This window comes from Salmo trutta, chromosome 23 (assembly GCF_901001165.1).
Source record: "Salmo trutta chromosome 23, fSalTru1.1, whole genome shotgun sequence".
Classification (NCBI taxonomy): Eukaryota; Metazoa; Chordata; class Actinopteri; order Salmoniformes; family Salmonidae; genus Salmo; species Salmo trutta.
The window spans coordinates 38,013,854-38,033,634 of NC_042979.1; the positions used below are offsets into that span (position 1 = coordinate 38,013,854).

The 19,781-nt window shown below is 40.6% G+C and overlaps 3 protein-coding genes across 6 annotated transcripts in view; 2 read left to right on the top strand and 1 right to left on the bottom strand.

Annotated features, from left to right (window-relative positions):
* Nucleotides 1–3,575, top strand: part of scai (suppressor of cancer cell invasion) — a 35,944-nt gene extending 32,369 nt beyond the window's left edge. For all 4 annotated transcript variants that reach the window (XM_029710205.1, XM_029710204.1, XM_029710203.1 and 1 more), the window contains one exon: nt 181–3,575. The gene's annotated coding sequence lies outside the window, so the exon portion shown is untranslated. The remainder of the gene's footprint in view (nt 1–180) is intronic.
* Nucleotides 3,576–4,677: 1,102 nt separating this feature from the next.
* On the bottom strand, nt 4,678–8,501 carry LOC115160001 (actin-related protein 2/3 complex subunit 5-like protein). The gene is made up of 4 exons (XM_029710213.1): nt 8,060–8,501; nt 6,643–6,715; nt 6,037–6,213; nt 4,678–5,366 (listed from the first exon to the last, which is right to left on the bottom strand). The coding sequence occupies exons 1-4, from the start codon at nt 8,197–8,199 to the stop codon at nt 5,304–5,306; spliced, it is 453 nt and encodes a 150-aa protein (XP_029566073.1). The 5' UTR covers nt 8,200–8,501; the 3' UTR covers nt 4,678–5,303.
* Nucleotides 8,502–12,286: 3,785 nt separating this feature from the next.
* rpl35 (ribosomal protein L35) lies at nt 12,287–19,739 on the top strand. Its single transcript, XM_029710214.1, has 4 exons — nt 12,287–12,382; nt 13,152–13,288; nt 16,962–17,043; nt 19,538–19,739. Exons 1-4 carry the CDS (start codon nt 12,380–12,382, stop codon nt 19,685–19,687), a joined length of 372 nt encoding a protein of 123 aa, XP_029566074.1. The 5' UTR covers nt 12,287–12,379; the 3' UTR covers nt 19,688–19,739.
* Nucleotides 19,740–19,781: the final 42 nt, after the last annotated feature.

The window sequence follows — 19,781 nt, forward strand, 5'->3', positions numbered from 1 at the left end:
CTACCCTCTAGGCACCAGCCCCTACCCACTAGGCACCAGCCCCTACCCACTAGGCACCAGCCCCTACCCTCTAGGCACCAGCCCCTACCCTCTAGGCACCAGCCCCTACCCGTTTAGGCACCAGCCCCTACCCTCTAGGTACCAGCCCCTACCCTCTAGGCACCAGCCCCTACCCACTAGGTACCAGCCCCTACCCTCTAGGTACCAGCCCCTACCCTCTAGGCACCAGCTCCGACCTGTTTAGGTACCAGCCCCTACCCTCTAGGCACCAGCCCCTACCCTCTAGGCACCAGCCCCTACCCTCTAGGCACCAGCCCCTACCCTCTAGGCACCAGCTCCTAACATCTAAATACTAACATACGGTGGCGGTGTCAGCGGCTCTGAATGATCTGCAAACATATCCGCTCATTTAGTGCAGTGACTGAGCAAGCGGGAGGTCGCTAATCTATTTTCACTGTCTATTACTCCTTGTATCAGAGCAGGTTTTCGGACTGGGTTTACCGCGGGTATATGTTTAAGCACCCCGCAGGTACACAGCTGCCCAGCCCCTCACTGGCCAATCAAAATAGATAAATAGACACATCTCTCCCAATCTTCTGCTTTTTCAAAGAAATCACTTGAGGAACCAGGGTAACACTCCTTCTGGGGTGGATCTTTTAAAAGATTTAGCTTTGACCTTGATTGGCAGCATATCATTGCAGCATATCTTTTGAGACATTGTAGGGATGGAAAAGGCCTCTCTCTCTATGCTGTAGCCTATATGTTTTGGGGGTTGCATCCCATGGCAATTATAGTCTTACGTATACTCTCCTTAACCGGCTTTCTCCTGACCAGTTCTTTCAGACCAGTGGGGATTAAGGAAATTAGGTAAAGGGGGGGAGATTCTGAGATTCACCCCTCCTGATTCAAAAACTATTGGTTTCTGGAAAATGTAGGACTTTTAGAGGCCCTGTGTCATTCATTATAACTAAGCCCCCATAATGGCATTCCTCTGTCTTAGGCATGATGGTTTACTGGAGCGAGTTCATGCTGCTGTTTCTCTTTCTTTGCATGTCTTATCAGTATTCTTGTCCATAGAGTTTACTCTGTCGAGTTCATGTTAGTCTGTTTGCAGGTCAGTTCCAGCGTTAGCCGTCTAGCGAGAGCCCTGTATGGCAGCAAGCGTCATCTAATTTCCTTATATTGATGGGGGCTTGAAGCATTGGAACCGGGTAGTGCTGAGACTGACTCCTGGCAACCGGTTTTAAGTACATGTGTGTGGTGATGGAACAAAAATAGCCAAATCATTTTGTTTTTTGTATTTACGGAGAGAGAAAAAATGAATTTCAAAAGTAAGAAATCACAATTTTAAATGTATATTTATGTTTAATTGAAAATAACAGTATGTGATACAGAGAGATGTTTGGTCTTTAGTACGTATGTCGAATTGTTAATTGTAGAAGCTGTGAAAAATATATGCAGTTGGCACAGCAATTTTAATGAATGAACTGCACATTGTTCCCCCCAATCAGTTGTTTTGGTCAAATTCAGCCAGCATACATTCCAAGGACATGGAGAGAGTCGGGGAAACTTACATGGTTCTCCCCATTGAAACAAACAAAAGTGGACCATTTCAACATGGGAAATACTACTCCCCATGGCAATTATAATAATTATTTGTTTATTTGTTGACAATGATAATATGATTGATAATGATGATAAAAACAATAGTAGCCTTGCACTTTACTGTATTGAATTATGACCTAATCTTATTTGTCGTGCTGTCGGTATAAAGGCATGTCAGAGACCGTCCAATCCATTATTCCCTATGCCACCCCACAATCATTGTAATACACATTTAGATATTTGATGTTTTTGTCAATGACAATGGACAAGAACACTGTCCATATTTTTTGTAAAAACCTTAATTGTTGTGATATATGATGTTATCTGTGTTATTTCATTAGAGCATGCATGTCTGTCCATGTTTGGGATGGCAGCACAGAGCATGATCATCCACATCACACAAGACTAGCATCCTAGCTCACTGGGAAGCACAAGCTAGTGCAACGAGCTACACGACCGTAGCTCATCTTCTCTTCACTTAAGGGACCCACTTTCATAGAAATGTATATCTACAAAGCCTCTGTGGACTGTTTCATTCAAACTGCCTTTTGGTTTTATCCAGTTTTTTTTCTTCAAGCACATCATGGACTGCGGCGTCACAGTCCAATTTTTAATTGCCACCATTTTTATGGACCACTCCAATTTCCATAAGAGTTATCACTGCCAAAACAAGTTGACTGATGAGCTTTCAGGGGAAGAAGAATTACTGCCCTGTTGAGCATATCACCCATGTTTTCTCGGACTATCCTGTTGAGCATATCACCCATGTTTTCTCGGACTATCCTGTTGAGCATATCACCCATGTTTTCTTGGACTATCCTGTTGAGCATATCACCCATGTTTTCTTGGACTATCCTGTTGAGCATATCACCCATGTTTTCTCGGACTATCCTGTTGAGCATATCACCCATGTTTTCTCGGACTATCCTTGATTCATGAATTTACAAACATTACGAAGTCCTCAAGGGAAGAGGAAAAGACAGAGCACCCATACTTAAATATACCTGATTCAAAAAGGTTGCGAGTTGACGCATTGTGACCGTGTCATATCATACACTGTGAATTGTATGCAGTAAAACCATTTCGGGACATGTTTTCCTGCTTTGTCTTTGGGCCTTTGTTTACAGCCCGTTGTAATCTCGTGTTGACTTTACTCTCCTCCATGTAGTGTGTTATTGTGCATTGTAGTTAGGAGCAAGAGGGGAACATAAAGCACTCATATTCTTATAGAAAAGTGTCAAAGCTTCCTGTGCAAACTGAAGTGAAGCCGCCCCTTTACCGTGTATCCCCATCCCAAAATAGGTCTTACTAGTGAGGATAGTACAGTATATGATATTTATGCATAATGACAAAGCCCTAGACACCATTTATTTATGTTATAATACCGGTAAACTTGTAAATCGTGACAGGATGCGACTGTCCTCTTTGAGCTGTTGGCATGTAGTTGAAGCCCCTAATAGGGTGAAATGTTGAGAAACAAAGGAATGTCCATTCTATAAATTAAGTATCTATTATTTGAAAGTCATGTCAATTCTGTGCAATACATTTCTATCTGCAATGCTTTGAACGTTTCGCACCATTTGGATAAGCCCTAGATGAGTAACAATGATATGGAACAAAAATATATTTAAGTATGAACATAAATCAATTTCTTGGGCCTAAATCTAAAATGTTACTTTGAGAGTAAGGGTGTTCTTTCAACCGGTTCCTACTGTTGTGGGAGGGAACGATTTCAAAGTGATATTGGTCGGAATACTCTTTCTTTATAAGTTAAGGGTTTCTAGAGATGCTAGTTAAACATTATTTGGCATTCTTTGTTTATATCCTTTAAACGGTTCTGTCCCATTTGTTGCCAATTATATTTGATGTTATTGTTAAGTATGAAGGAAAAATAAGTTGACTAAAATACCAAACATGCAAGCTTTTTTGAATGCTTTAAGAAAATTAAAAGTTTGACTGTTTTGTTTTAATTTGTGAGATGTTTTCATTATTGAATAATCTGACATTATTGTTTAAAATGTATTTTATATAGGTGATTGCTTTGACTCCTCAAAAGAAATGACCTGTTACAAAAGCATCACTCAAACATTTATTTCACACACACAATCAACAATACAGTAGGAATAGGCAAGATATCAAGAGATGCTTTTGGACTGAAGACATTAACAATGTTGCGGAAAATGCCCCTGAATGAATTTAGACACACCACTTCAATTTTAACTGATTTGCAATGTGTTCCAGGGATATTTTTGTAACCAAAACCAATGTCCCTCACTTAGCATGCTATGAATTGTGCCCATTTCTTCTTGCTTTGATGGTCTTCAGTTGTTGCTGAAAGCATAATTAAGTAGTCTGATTTATCGACGGGGTTTATGGACATATGTTGTAGACATCAGTGATGGTTGTATAAAGATAATTTACCTGTTATGTCTATTACAATCAGACACCTAGCTTGTGGGGGCATTGGTTCATTCTCTGGGTGGCTGTAAGGTGTACTTTAAAACCCTGTATGAAGAGATGTCGCTTGGAGCTTAACATTTCTGGTTAAGCAGCTATGAAGGTTTTGATTTAGGGTTCCGTTCAATCCATATCGCGGAAGTTCAGTGTGATTTAAAGGCAATGTTCCTGCGTCAGCGGAGACTACATTCACGGTAAACGCTGCATGAAAATTACCTTTACTGCCGCCAACACTGCTTTACCATTTTTTAAATAAATTCAACCATCAACCTTGCCTCCTGATAGGTCCAGCCTTTTTAAATGGATAGTTCACAAATGCACTTATACCCTAGCCCCTCCCTACTTGTTTCCACTTTACCTTCCGCTAGACCACAATCCTCACAGCTCTCCAAGTGCATATGACAGGGTTACTGAAGACTCCTTTGTGCTTGCATAGCTAATCCTATTAAAATGTGCTAAAAACGAGAAATAATGTACTATTTGGACGAGGTGTTTCTCTGGAACTAGTTTGTAGATTCACACGTACCATTGTGTTCAATCTGAACAGGAATACAGGTTCCACAGCCAAATTCACCACCAACCTGTAGACTAGAGGGCAAATGACAAGGACACTTGTTCCCAGTTAAGATGATCCATGAGTTTTATTGCAGCAGGCACTTTACAATGAAATCCCCCACCCACCAATTAATTGAATTCAAAGAATCTCAATCTCTTTATATTAAATGTACTTTTGTCTGTACAAAACTGACAATGAGAAAAACGTAAATCTAAATATTCAACACTGATGTGAGCCAAAGGACATACTCGCAAGCTCACACACACACACACACACTGGTATAAAGGTACCGTTGGTACCAAGTAACAGTTGATGCACAGCCTTTTACCTGCCATGTTCATGTCATTAGGGTAACTTTTCCTTCCCCCACCCTCAAAGAAACATGCTGATACTTATGAATAGTAATAGAACAGAAATGCAATGGATTAAGAACGACAAACTCGTGATTAGGTAAAAATTATAATCCTATACATGAACATGTATCAATTTCCTTAGTTACAGCTAAATATTTTCTAACAGAAAATAATGTTCCCTTTTTTTTTGTCTTTACTTATGTAGTGTAAGGGTTTTTATTCTCGGGAAGAAATGTATTGTGGTAATAAGCTACTTTCCCTTATACAGAAGGCAGTCACTCCTCTTGTCAGTGGTCATGCAGGAGATGCTCCATGTGATAAAGCACGTCCCCTCAAACTGTCTTTCGGGCGGTCAGAACTCTTACGATTGACCCTAAGCCCCCAACTGCGAAAGCCTGAGTGAAGAAAACAAGGGGAAGAGAAATGAACAAATATCATACACACATGATAAATTAGGTCAGGGATGGGCAACTTTGATGGGGGTGGGTGCCACATCTGAATTCACGAGGGGCCACAGTTGCTCGCGGGTCTGCATAACCACGTGCATACCCCCCCACCACATTGTGAAACTTTTTAGCAGCCCCCCTCTACGTGCAATTCTACACGTAGAGAAAATGTTGCAGTTTTAAAGCCAGTTTGCCATGGGGCGGAGAGACAATTTAGCAATTTTATAACAAGTTTCATGCAATTCAAATTTTGTAATGCGGTGGAGGGGGAAATGTGCTATTTTATAGCAAATTTTCTGCAATTCTACACATTTTGCTATACGGTGGAGGGAAATGTTTGCTGTTTTTAATATATCTGAGTGAGACTGACTAACAAAATTAATGAGGGCTCCCTGGGCCAGTAATTCAACCAAGATGGCTAGACCAATCCAAAGACGTTTTGCTGATTGAGTGACTGAAAAACTGCTGATGCACAACCAAACTTCAAAATAACACCTGGAGTATTATACTATTCCAACAGTTGCCCCACTTCCTAAAAAAAAGAGGGTGCCACCAATTGCCCATCCCTGTATTAGGTGGCTTAGAGTTTAAAGATCACAAGTTCAGAGAGCTTTCACACCTTTTCGTGCCACTGTAGGAGAATGGCACTGCTATTGTCAGAGGGCTTCTCGAAGCCTCTATATATGTACTTCATAAGCAGGTCCACCCCGCTTCTGTCTAGCGACTTGACAGCTGGCTCGATATCGCTGGACTTGAATGACGTCAACACTCTCAGCACTATTGCCAGAGCCCTTTCCTGAAAGACAGAGCAAGACAGCGAGAGAAAGGGAGAGAGCATGTTAATGGAAGTTATTTACAACTGCAGATTCCCATGAGAGAGAAGCAACATTTTTTGGATGCTTGCTAAGCCTCTCCTGCCATGTTATGGACGCCACATTGCTTGCTTAGTGAGTACCACTTCCACCCGATTCGGCTCACGCCTGGCTTGAACTCTGGACCGCCCTACTTGACAACATTCCAATGGTTTGAGCCACAAGGAAAAGTACCAATTGGATGGCTCCATCCGCAACATTTCAAGCTAGCTGTGGAGTGAGCTTACGGTATGTTCTTAACTCTGTAATACTAGTATTCTAGACCAATGTCAAAATTGACAAAAGGAGCTTCCCACAAAGTTACATGATGCAAGAGTACAATTTCAGATTTGATGCACATCTTGGCCCATTACCTTTATTGCTGGATTCTTAGTGTTGACAGGAGGGTTCCGGAGAGCAATGTGAAAAGCTGTCATCATGTCGCCTGTGCACTACAGTCGGTTAAGGAATTTAATACTTCCTATTGCCATATCCTAAATAGGTTTAAGGGGCAGGAACACAATGCATCTCCACAAGCAAATCTTTTTCCACCAACAAACAGACCAATATCAGGGAGGGTTTTGATGGCAGCATCCAATGTGAGATCTCTTTCCTGAGGGCACACAGTGTGTGGTGAAATCTGTTTTAAAAATTGTATAAACTGCCTTAATTTTGCTGTACCCCTGGAAGAATAGCTGCTGTCTTGGCAGCTAATGGGGATCCATAATAAAATACAAATACCTTAGGCTGCATTTACACAGCCAGCTCAATTCTTATATTTTTCCTGGAATTGGTCTTACATCAGATCTTTTTCAGAGCTGATCTGATTGGTCAAAGGATCAGAGTTGAGCTGCCTTTGTAAAACGCAGACATCCGATCTCACCTGACCATCTCAACCATATTCCCTTCAAATGGAGCAGGATGACTCAGAGAGATGGATATCTATACCACCAGACAAGGTGGTGGGGGGAGGGTATATATATTTAAGCAAATCCTGACTTGTATGTGTCTCACTCGAAATAAGGCCCTTATTACCCTACCATTCCAGTGTTTTTCTTGCTATACTTTATTTACTTTGCCACCATGGCATTTTTTTCTGCTTTTACCTCCCTTATCTCACATCATTTGCTCACATTGTATATAGTCTTATTTTTTTTCTACTGTATTATTGACTGTATGTTGTTTACTCCATGTGTAACTCTGTGTTGTTGTATGTTGTCGAACTGCTTTGCTTTATCTTGGCCAGGTCGCAATTGTAAATGAGAACTTGTTCTCAACTTGCCTACCTGGTTAAATAAAGGTGAAATAAAAAAATAAAAAAATACAAAATTATGGGGGCCATTTGACCCTACTGACACTGATACTCCTGCCTCACCCAAATCAAATGGCTCAGTGATTCCCCCATCGATACTGGAACAACTGCTTGTACTTTTCATGCTAGTTATAGCTGTTTAGACGTAACTACCTAGCTAACAAAGAGTTAGGACATCCAAGAGTCTCGGGTTTAGATAGTTCTGGAGGGCGCCCTGGTCTGGACCAGAGTTAAGGACGTTAAGGACGGTTCAGCCAGGGATATCCTCCATTGGCTAGTTAGCCAACAACCTAAAACGACATATTTACACAACATCAACTAAGCTAACTTGCGAGATACATTTGTCAGTACGAACACAAAATCAGCTATGTTGAACATTTGGGTTTTTGAATGAAAAACAAAATCGCCGAGGCTATCTGATAGCTAAATGTGCTAGCTGGCTAGTTAGTTAACACGGGGGGCATGAACGTAAAGGATATTGCCTGATGAGGTTGTCTATCTCCGCGCCGTCGGGTCCTTGATTGTCGACAGCCTCATCGTGATCATCCACGAATTTGTTCTCATCAAATTCATCTATGTCGAGTTTCCTGAATCGCGACGAAAGAGTGTTTTTCGCCATCGGAGCCACTTCGCTGGAGGAAACAGTAGCTAGCAAGCCAGCGAGCTAGTCCTCCACGGCGCTGTTGAGTTGATGCAAGCGTAGTACAGTGTACTTGCCCTGTCGGTGCTCTTGCTAGCAACCACAATCTACGCAGATGTGACAATCTAACGGTGGTTTGATTGTAATTTATCTGCCAGTGTTACACAATCATTCCTTTTCAACCAAATATCTAGCTAACTAGTTTGACACGCGATAGTGTTGTTGTCAGAATCATTTTCACCTACGTGAAGCCAGCAGCATAAACTGCAATTTCCGGGTCAAATATTTGAACAAATCCTTCACAATAAGTGTACTGCCCTGAAACCAAATCAAATTGTATTTGTCACATACACACGGTTAGCAGATGTTAATGTGAGTGTAGCGAAATGCTTGTGCTTCTAGTTCAGACCATGCAGTAATATCTAACAAGTAATCTAACAATATCACAACAACCTAACAATTTCACAACAACCTAGACAATTATTGGAAATAAAATATAAACGCCAAAAAAAGCAGTACGGTTTACAGTACATCACTGTCATTATATATTATTCTAGTTATCAAACTCAATACATTTGAAAAAAAAAACGATGTGATTTAATTTTTTTCAGTCCATTGGCCTTTCTGCCGCTTATATTCCTCTCATAGAGAATGATAGAGGCCTCTAGTGGCCAAAAGGCTGTGTTAGCATGGGCAGCACCATTGAGGGCTTCCACCATTTTAATGTAGTCACAGCTGGGTGGGACTAAAGGCATTCGAAGGCTTCCCATTCAAAACAATTTGGGAGAGTTTGTGCATATACTATGATGACATTTTGGGACGTTTTTGTTAGTTTAGGACTTTGGTGAGACTATTTTGAGGAAGTTTATACTGACTACGGCTGCTCAAAATGGACAAACAGTACTATTGCCGCTTTTTCTCATTTTTCAAGCGACGCTCTTTTAAGGCAGTATGTGAGCACACTCGTTCGGTTCGGCTAGCCGAGTTTGGCTAGGCGCCAGTTGATGCTGACACCTTTACAACTTAATTGGCTGATCCCTCCTGGTGACCATGTTAGAGTCATGTCCAACGGGGTCATCAGGAGGGATCAGCCAATCGTGAAGAAGAAAATGTACCACTTCAAAATGGAGATTGTCTCAACGGCGCTGCCAATCCTGTCACAGACGCTACAGTATAGTAGCACAGATACAAAGATGAGTCCTCTATTTATCTCTATGATTCCTGTAGTCCAGTGGATGCTTTTGTCTGGTTGGCTGTGAAGTTGAGGGATGGGGCTGTTGGGAAAATGTAGCATAAATTACCACCCTCAAATTCATATATTGCATTTTGAGATCAACTACATTAGTCTGACTGTGCAGAATCAATGATCTACAGATCATCTTGCAATCCAAACTGATTCTCTTAAATGCACTGATAGACAGAAATATAGGTCTATGGATGCAAGGACCCAGACCAACAGTCAAAAGAAAGGTGACAACCAAAACATGAAAAGTGGAGTAAAACAACCGTAGCCTATCATTTTTGTTATTACTAGGGTAAGACAGGACTGAAAATGTTTAGTTAAATTCTTCAAGAACCAATATTAGAGGAGCCACATGTGACCTCATGTTTGAGGGGATACATCTGAGCAAGATGCTGTGTTGATTCACTAATGTTCACATAAAGAGTTGAGGTGCTAAAATCATTTCTTTATAAACTGGGGGATTCGAGCACTGAATGCTGACTGGCTGAAAGCCATGGTATATCAGACAGTTTACTGTGACAAAAAGTACTATTTACTGTTCTAATTACATTGGTAACCAGTTTATAATATAATAAGGCACTTCGGGGTTTTGTGGTATATGGCCAATATACCACGGCTAAGGGCTGTATCCAGGCACTCTGCTTTGTGTCGTGCATAAGAACAGCCCTTAGCCGTGGTATATTGGCCATACCCCCCACCCCCCCATTGCATAAATATATCAGAGATTTGGCGCAGCTTTTTCTCATTGGGTGGGGTTTTGCGACAGACTACATCATTTAGTAGTGGTTTCTTTGCAGCAATTCGACCATGAAGGCCTTCACGCAGTCTCCTCTGAACAGTTGATGTTGAGAAGTCTGTTACTTGAACTTTGTGAAGCATTTATTTGGGCTGCAATTTCTGAGGCTGGTGACTCTAATGAACTTATCCTCTGCAGCAGAGGTAACTCTGGGTTTTCCTTTCCTGTAGCGTTCCTCATGAGAGCCAGTTTCATCATAGTACTTGATGGTTTTTACAACTGCACTTGAAGAAACTAAAAGTTCTTAAAATGTTCAGGATTTACAGACCTTCATGTCTTAAAGTAATGATGGACTGTCATTTCTCTTTGCTTATTTGAGCTGTTCTTGCCATAATATGGATTTGTTCTTTTACCAAATAGGGTTATCTTCTGTATACCACACCTACCTTGTCACAACACAACTGATTGGCTCAAACACATTAAGAAGGAAAGAAATTCCACAAATGAACTTTCAACAAGGCACACCTATTAATTGAAATGCATTCCAGGTGACTACCTCATGAAGCTGATTGAGAGAATGCCAAGAGTGTGCAAAGCTGTCATCAAGGCAAAGGGTGGCTACTTTGAAGAATCTAAAATATATTTTGATTTGTTTTACACTTTTTTGGTTACTACATGATTCCATATGTGTTATTTCATAGTTTTGATGTCTTCACTATTATTCTGCAATGTAGAAAATAGTAAAACTAAAGAAAAACCCTTGAATGAGTAGGTGTGTCCAAACTTTTGACTGGTATTGCATATATATACATGTATGTGATCCCACTCTCTGAGGAGCTACCTGAATAATTTACATTTCAAGTCATTTAGCAGACGCTCTTATCCAGAGTGATTTACAGTAGTGAGTCCATTCATTTTCATATATTTCTTTCATACTGAACCCCCATGGCAATCAAACCCACAACCCTGGCATTGCAGGCGCCATGCTCTACCAACTGAGCCACACTGTCTCGTGTCATCCCACGCTCTGATGATTCAGAGCCTAAGCAGGGTATTTAAGTTTTCAAATGATATATTCCCACTCCTTCAGTAATTTGAAAACTTAAACACACCTGCAATCAGTGTGACTCAGTTGGTAGAGCATGGCGCTTGCAACGCCAGGGTTGTGGGTTCGATTGCCACGGGGCCTCAGTATGAAAGAAATGTATGGACTCACTACTGTAAATCCCACTGGATAATTGACTTGCTAAATAACTTGAAATGTAAGTAATCAAGGTAGCTCCTCAGATGTGAGATCTTTTAATCCCAGAAATATTTCATGTACAGAAACAATGATGTAGATCTTGCTTGACTTCTTTTCAACTTGTGCAGTGCCGTTTCACAAGATCGCTATAGAAGACACAAAGTCTACTTTCTTCACATTAAGAATTTCTGGGTCCAGCTGGTGATTCACAACAATTGACCTTCAGAGATAATCTTTCTACCCTTTTGATAGCCTCCTCATAGGGAAATTCTCTCAACTGCCCTGATTTTGGCAAACCCAGTCTCTTTCACCCTACTCGGGCATTCCAGGGATGTCACCTCATGTTCTCCACCACAGTTACAACATGTTGCTCCTTGTCGATTTGGCGCAGCTCCGTGCTCAGGCCAATTTCATTAAACATGAAGTCGCTCTGGATAAGAGCGTCTGCTAAATGACTTAAATGTAATGTAAATGTTATGGAGTACCACAGTGTGTTATTTGACAGACAACCCTATGGTTAATTTTCTGTCTAAACATTTGTTGGTTATTATGTAGCTATTTATGTGTGAGATATTTATTTAATGCCGTTTGAATGTTCACTCTGAATATTAACCAATTATAATAACACATTTGAAAAATGTTATGCGTTCAACTCAAAATTATTGCTAAATGTGCATCAAGTGGTAGCAATATTTCTATTATTTTGTTTTGATTCCCCCAAATTCATTAACTATTGCAATACTATTTACTGTACAACGAAACCGTTAAAAAAGATGTCCATCACTTTTTTTACTGGGAGATTTTATTTTGAAACCGGAAATCTAATTGATACCAGTTCTTGTCAGGATTACGAAGATTCTGATTGGTCGATAATAACCCGGTAGATGTTCCTACCTGGCCCCTCAACTTCCTTTTTGATGAGCTATCAGCGACGACGATGGTAAGCAATAATCGACAACAACTCAATCTAACACAATCTTCCATCATCCAGACAATTTGTATATAGTAACATTTATAAAATAGTTGTCACACATCTCTGGGCTTCGTGTGATTAATTTTTGATTCAGTCCGCCTTCGTATTCGTTGATTAGAATGTTCTGCACGTTCAGAATCCAGTGGCACTTTTTTTGGGCTAACCCCTCAGATGGTCAGGTTTACATTAGTACTACGAGAGACAGACAAATTAATGACATCGACTGTCAACTAGGTAACTTTTATCTCACATAGTGTAGTTAGTTGTTCATTGTAAGTGTTTAATAGTTGTACATTTTAAGTTTTTATTAGTCGCTAGGTAGACCATCTTGCAAATATGTTGTCTGATGTGAAGTATTTTGAGACATTGACATAATTAAGCACTTGTCAGACTCAAGTTTTCTTTTGGGTATGTTTGTTGGTGCGAAAAATGTGAGTGCTGCATTTCAAGGTTCAGGGTTTTGGATGTTTATCAAAGAAGTATGTTTTATATGGGGATCTTGCCTGAACCATCCTCAATCGTAATTTAAGTGGCCTAGGACACGGTCGTCATTTATAGGTTTTCCCTCTAGGGTGAACATTGTCATACACTTGACTCAGATAAATTACAACGTTATTGTGGTTATCCTGTTAGATCTGTATGATTAGGCAGATTGCAAAATATTCCATGTTAGTCTGAAGTCAACAGTAAAGAACTACCATCCTAATTAATGGGCTGTTCATCAATGTTTTTTCAGGCTAAAATCAAGGCCCGAGACCTGCGGGGCAAGAAGAAGGAGGAGCTCCTTAAACAGCTTGAAGACCTCAAGGTGGAACTATCTCAGCTCCGTGTTGCCAAGGTTACGGGTGGTGCTGCATCCAAGCTGTCCAAAATGTGAGTATTGTTTAGAATCACTTGCGTTTGCTAACAATTCATTTTACCTTTCCTCCCACAATGTTTTGCAGACAGGTCATATGCAGAAGTGTCTAGTGGCATCATTTAAAGCAGGCATTAGGTGAATGTAAACAAACACAACTGCACCCATATGAGCACCTTTGGACAACAATGTCAGGAGTTTAGATGTAATGCTCACAGATGTGAATTACTGTGTCCAATTCACCACGCTTGATGTCTATGGGTTCTCAATGCACACATTTCTGGGAGGGTGCAGGTAGGCTAGGTGAGATCACAACCTCGTACTTCACAGGATCATTATCCGCTTAACCTTCGAACCAGTTACTGGCCCAAGGCTCTTAACCACTAGGCTACCTGCTGCCCCTGGTAGAACCTGAACTCTCAGGTAATGGACTGTATCTTGTTGACCTGGTTCTGTGTTTCCTGATAGCGATAGAACTTAAGCTTAGAAGTGTTTAGCGACGCATCGTTCCTATAATGTCCGAATATGTCACATGCGTTTCCTAAAACTCTGCGTCGAGAATGTTCACTAAATGGGTCTTTGGAGCATATGTCGATACTGATAAGATTGAAAGGAAAGCAGTGCTGCTCTCAGATCAGCGTTCTCTATTAAAATTCTTACCTAACATAAGTAGTCGTACATACTACTGACAACGGATCAGTTCCGAGAGAGACTATCACCTATGGCTACAAATATTGAGGTGTTTTATTCTGTCGTAGCCTCTATTGCATTAAATCTTAGTTCTCACATCATTGTGCATGTTGTTACACAGGAAGTATATTGAGGCAAAATGACTAGGCCACAACAGCAAAATAGAACTCAATTGTATTTGATCGTTATTGTTATTGAAATATGGAGGTATATGTAGCCTGTTGACCTTAGAATGAAGTCATCTCGGGAAGCCTGGCCCTGAAGGTTTTTCGCAATGTGTAAAGTATTGGTTTCATGAGCTGAAATAAAAGATCCCAGGAATGTTCCATACTCACAAAAATATTATTTCTAAAATTTTGTGCAGAAATGTGTTTACATCCTTGTTAGTGAACATTTTTCCTTTGCCAAGAATCTGATTAAACAGCATGATCATTATACAGGTGTATCTTGTGTTGGGGACAATAAAAGACCACTCTAAAATGTGCAGTTTTGTTACACAACACAATGCCACAGATGTCTCAAGTTTTGAGGGAGTTTGCAAATGTCATGCTGACTGCAGGAATGTCCACCAGAGATGTTGCCAGAGAATTGAATGTTAATTTCTCTGCCATAAGCCTTCTCCAATGTCATTTTAGAGAATTTGGCAGTACGTCTCACAACCGTAGGCCATGTGTAACCACGCCAGCCCAGGACCTCCACATCTGGCTTCTTCACCTGCGGGATCGTCTGAAACCAGCCACTTGGACAGCTGATGAAACTGAAGAATTTCTGCACAAACTGTCAGAAACCGTATCAAGGAAGCTTATCTGCGTGCTCGTTGACCTCACCAAGGTCTTGACCTAATTGCAGTTTGGTGTCTTAACTACTTCAGTGGACAAATGCTCACCTTCAATGACCACTGGCATGCTGGAGAAGTGTGCTCTTCACGGATGAATCCCGGTTTCAACTGTACTGGGCAGATGGCAGACAGCGTTTATGGTGTTGTGTGGGCGAGTGGTTTGCTCATGTGAACGTTGTGAACAGAGTGTCCCATGGTGGGGTTATGGTATAAGCTATGAACAATGAACACAATTGCATTTTATCAATGGCAATTTGAATGCACAGAGATACTGTGATGAGATCCTGAGGCCCATTGTCGTGCCATTCATCCAACGCCATCACCTCATGTTTCCGCATGATCATGCACAGCCCCATGTTGCAAGGATCTGTACACAATTCCTGGAAGCTGAACATTTCCCAGTGTTTCCATGGCCTCCATACTCACCAGACATGTCACCCATTGAGCATGTTTGGGGTGCTCTGGATTGATGTGTACGACAGCGTGTTCCAGTTCCTGCCAATACAGCCATTGAAGAGGTAAACAACATTCCACAGGCCACAATTAACAGCCTGATGAACTCTGCGAAAGAGATGTATCACGCTGCATGAGGCAAATGGTCACACCAGATACTGACTTGTTTTCTGAACCACGCCCCTACCTTTTTTTTAAGGTACTGTATCTGTGACCCAAAGATGCATATCTGTATTCCCAGTCGTGTGAACCCCATAAATTAGAGCCTATTGAATTTATTTCAATTGACAGATTTCCTTATGAACTGTAACTCAGTAAAATCTTTGAAATTGTTGCATTGTATATTTTTTCTATGTAGAATCCCTATTAATTCAATAGGACTTCTATGGGCCTAGTCTTAAAATATTTGTCATTTTAAAGCTGCAATATGTATCTTTTTGGGTGACCTGACCAAATTCACATAAAAATGTATTATAGATCTGTCAATCTCATTGAAAGCAAATCTAAGAAGCGGTAAACATGTTCTATGTGTGCTGTTTCTATTATTCCTGTTAAGGTTTGTTTTTGCGTCTTTTACTTTCGGTTTTGTACACCAGCTTCAAACAGCTGAAAATACAATGTTTTTGGAAAATATATTTCACAGTATTTTAGATGGTACAATGATTCTCTACGCTATACTTGTTTTGTCACACAAACTGAAACTGTAATTTTAACAAACAGGAAATGGCAGAGCGTTTTCTGCAGTGCATCTTTAACTTTTAAAATGTATGACCCTTTTATTTTGGCATAAACACAACCAGTCATGATGTTTTCATCTGGTTATCAAACAATCACGTCAAAGGGCTCCTTTACTAGGCTACCTGCACACGTTCATCCACTCACAACATATTACCAGCCTCCAAACAGTGGTGAATGGAAAGAGACATCTGTTATTCAAAACACCAAAAAGTGTCATAACATTTGGCAATTGTCATTAGGTTAGCATTTATGCGTCCACTGCTGTCCGTGCATCTCTGTGTTCGCCAGTCATCTCTGCCTTGGCAAAAATGTCTGTTCTGGTCGAACCACATCGCATTTTGGAATGTAGGCTATACCACCCGTTCAAGTTCAGTCACATATTTTTCATGGTATTATAGCCTGCCGTTTTCATGACGTTTTGTGATAGGCTCGTGTTTTACTGGTACAGCGTACCGGACCGTAGCACCTTACTTTTACCCCTGCTTATGAGGGAAAATCATAACCAGATCATGGCCAGATCGGCACACCCCTCGTAAAACATGTTCAACTTGAATGTACTACACATTGTTTGACATTGATATATGGCAGAAAAGCAATTGTACATTTCCCTATATCTTATCGGTACAATTTGAAAGATAAAGTTAAAACGTGGTAAATAGCAATATGTCATTAGTTGCCATGATCAACATTGCAGATATTGAGATGAGTAAGATTCAATACTTTTTTCTTTCACACAGTCGCACACGGTATCTGCGCATGTGGATGGGTTAGCTTCACGCTCTTACAGCATGGGAGCCACAGGAGAAGTTGATTATCGTGTTTTAACGCTCTGTTGTGGAAATAGACCAACTATGCTGTTTTAATTTTTGCATCTATGTCATATGGCGGAGTCTACCATTTAAGTTGTTTTAAATAATATGTTGAAAGTGCAATGTTTCATGTATTTCACTTATTCCCACCTTTAATTTCAGCCGTGTCGTTCGGAAGTCCATTGCCAGAGTCCTGACAGTCGTCAACCAGACCCAGAAGGAGAACCTGAGGAAATTCTACAAGGTAGGCCTTTCATTTACAACTTTGTTGCTGGCTTCATGGATTTAAGTTATAGGATGTTGTAGTATAGAATCACAGTATCTATGCGTCATGATGGTACAGTATCCTGAGGTCACTAGCAATACTGAGCTCTGATTGTCTTCACGTATTTTGTGCATCAGCGTTAGATTCTTTTCACAAATCTTTATTTGGTGCATCAGCGTCACTGATTATTTTGTTGAATCATGATGTGGAGTTGGTGCTTGAAAGTGGAGTTTCCGCTAATTGAAATCCAGCCACATCTGCCCTAAGTAGGGCTGTTTGCTGTGACCGTATTACCGCCACACCGGCAGTCAAATTCCACATGACCGTTTAGTTATGGTAATAAGGCTTCTCTATGCTTTGATGCTGCTGATGGTCATTAGTAGCCTACCAAACTTGCTAACTGCCTGGTACTCAGCACTCTATTGTCCCTGTAGTCACTCTGACATCAATGCAAATGTGATCGAAAATCGAATCAAACACTTCATGACAGCTCATGTTGCGCAACATTTCTATAGGCTATGCAATTGCTTGAGAAAACAGAGTTTTGATGGCCTCCCATCGGCTTTTTATAGGCTAGGCCTAATATATTTATTTCCCAACTTTCCTAACGTTAAACATATATTTACAACAGGAGTATAGCCTACCTGGCTGGCATGAAAATGAACCACAGGGAAAAGCATCCTCCATTCGCTATTCAAGTGCATAGATGACGTGTATTTTTTCCAACTGCCTTGTTTCGATACAGGTGCATGATAATGGTCCATTCTAAATCAAATACATTTTCAAACATATGTAAAGACAAGATTAAATCATGAATAGTTTGATGGATGGCAATATTAGCCTATCACTTGTGAATTATATATTATCACTTGTGAATGATGCCCAGCATAAGAAAACATGCCTTTTTTTTGTGAATTTTTCTAATCACACCTCAGGTCTATATGCTTTGATAAGGTTTGTATTATAACTAAAGTGGCCAAATAACTTCTTAAAATTAAGCACATCTGCTTTACAATGCGTGTAGAGCCTAACCGGCATACATAGGCAGCGGGTGAGTTTCAAGTTTGGGGAAGATAATTTTCACCATTAAAATGCACCTTTATAATAAAAGCATTGCATGCATATTCGCATTTGCGGTCACTTTTGATAATGGTGTTTTTCCACTAATGGAACATTATCGCTTATAGCCTACTATGTGTGCATTGCTGCTCTTATAATGTGAATAAATAAACTATTAGGCTATCAACATTTTAAGCTAAACGTTCTGATCTGTTGCGTCAGCCACATTGCATAAAAAAGTATTTTTGATGCTAGTGGTTGTATTCATTTGGGATCTATCGCATCCCACAATTGTCCCAGACTGTTTGGAATATTTATTTCTCGCACAGAATAGAATAGGTCAACTTTTGTATTATGGGGGATAGTAGATTGACATAGGCTAGTGCTTTTGGTGTTCATTAGGCCTACCCATCTTGTTGGCTGTAAATTTGGACAGTTCTTCCAATATCTTCAATATGCACCTCGGAATTGCATAAGGACGCATGCAGTTGCGTCCCCGACGTGTCGGTCTTCACTTGTAGCCTTTGAGATAGACCCGATCATGTGATGGAGAGCCGTGTGAGGTGATGGGCACAACGCTGCCCCCGGGGAGAAGGGCTTCAACGCTGCCCCCGGGGAGAAGGGCTTCAACGCTGCCCCCGGGGAGAAGGGCTTCAACGCTGCCCCCGGGGAGAAGGGCTTCAACGGCCACTGGTCGCAAAAGGCATGGATTTTTTATTTTTTTGGGGTGCATTACGGCCACACACGGGATGCCGCCGTGAAATTCTAGGCATTATGAAGTGCTTGTCAAATTGTGAATGAGCGACTGATGAAGTGTGTACAGCCTGCGCAAAAAACTAAACAGAGCTCATGCCTTTCAAGCAAGTTTTTTTTCCAAATCATCATTAGTCACATCAAGCAGCCTTACAATGGATTAAAAATCAAAACATATAGTCCAACGTTTGTAGAACTAAAGTTAAAGCAATAACACTAAATTAAGCATATAGGAATACCCATTTCTTTGTTAACCGCTCAACACAGAAAAGCCGCATCTGCGCTCTCCCTCAAAGCGTTTGGAGAAAATATTATTTATATTTTATTCAGCTTTGTCTATTTGTGTTCTTGATACTATAAAATAATGCCATGGAATTCGAAGCAAATCTTGTCTGCTAAATTAACTAGTGTAACCCATAGCCAATTGGCATAGGCAGATTTTTATTTTTTTTTACCTTTATTTAACTAGGCAAGTCAGTTAAAAACAAATTCTTATTTTCAATGACGGCCTAGGAACAGTGGGTTAACTGCCTTGTTCAGGGGCAGAACGACAGATTTGTACCTTGTCAGCTCGGGGATTTGAATCCCTGAAATCATGGAAATTGGAATGGTGATTTGAATGGAATTGGAATCTTTACACTTTTTTTTGCTTCTTTTGCAGGGTAAGAAGTACAAGCCCCTTGATCTGAGGCCCAGGAAGACCCGTGCCATCCGCAGGCGACTGAACAAACATGAGGAGAGTCTGATGACCAAAAAGATGCAGAGGAAATCACGCTTGTACACTATTCGCAAGTTCGCTGTCAAGGCTTGAGTCTGTACCTTTTTTGTATTGAAAATAAATGACCTTTCCCAGGAAAAAAAGATAACGTTGTCTTGTAAGTGTTTGAATTAAATCTGTCAGAGAA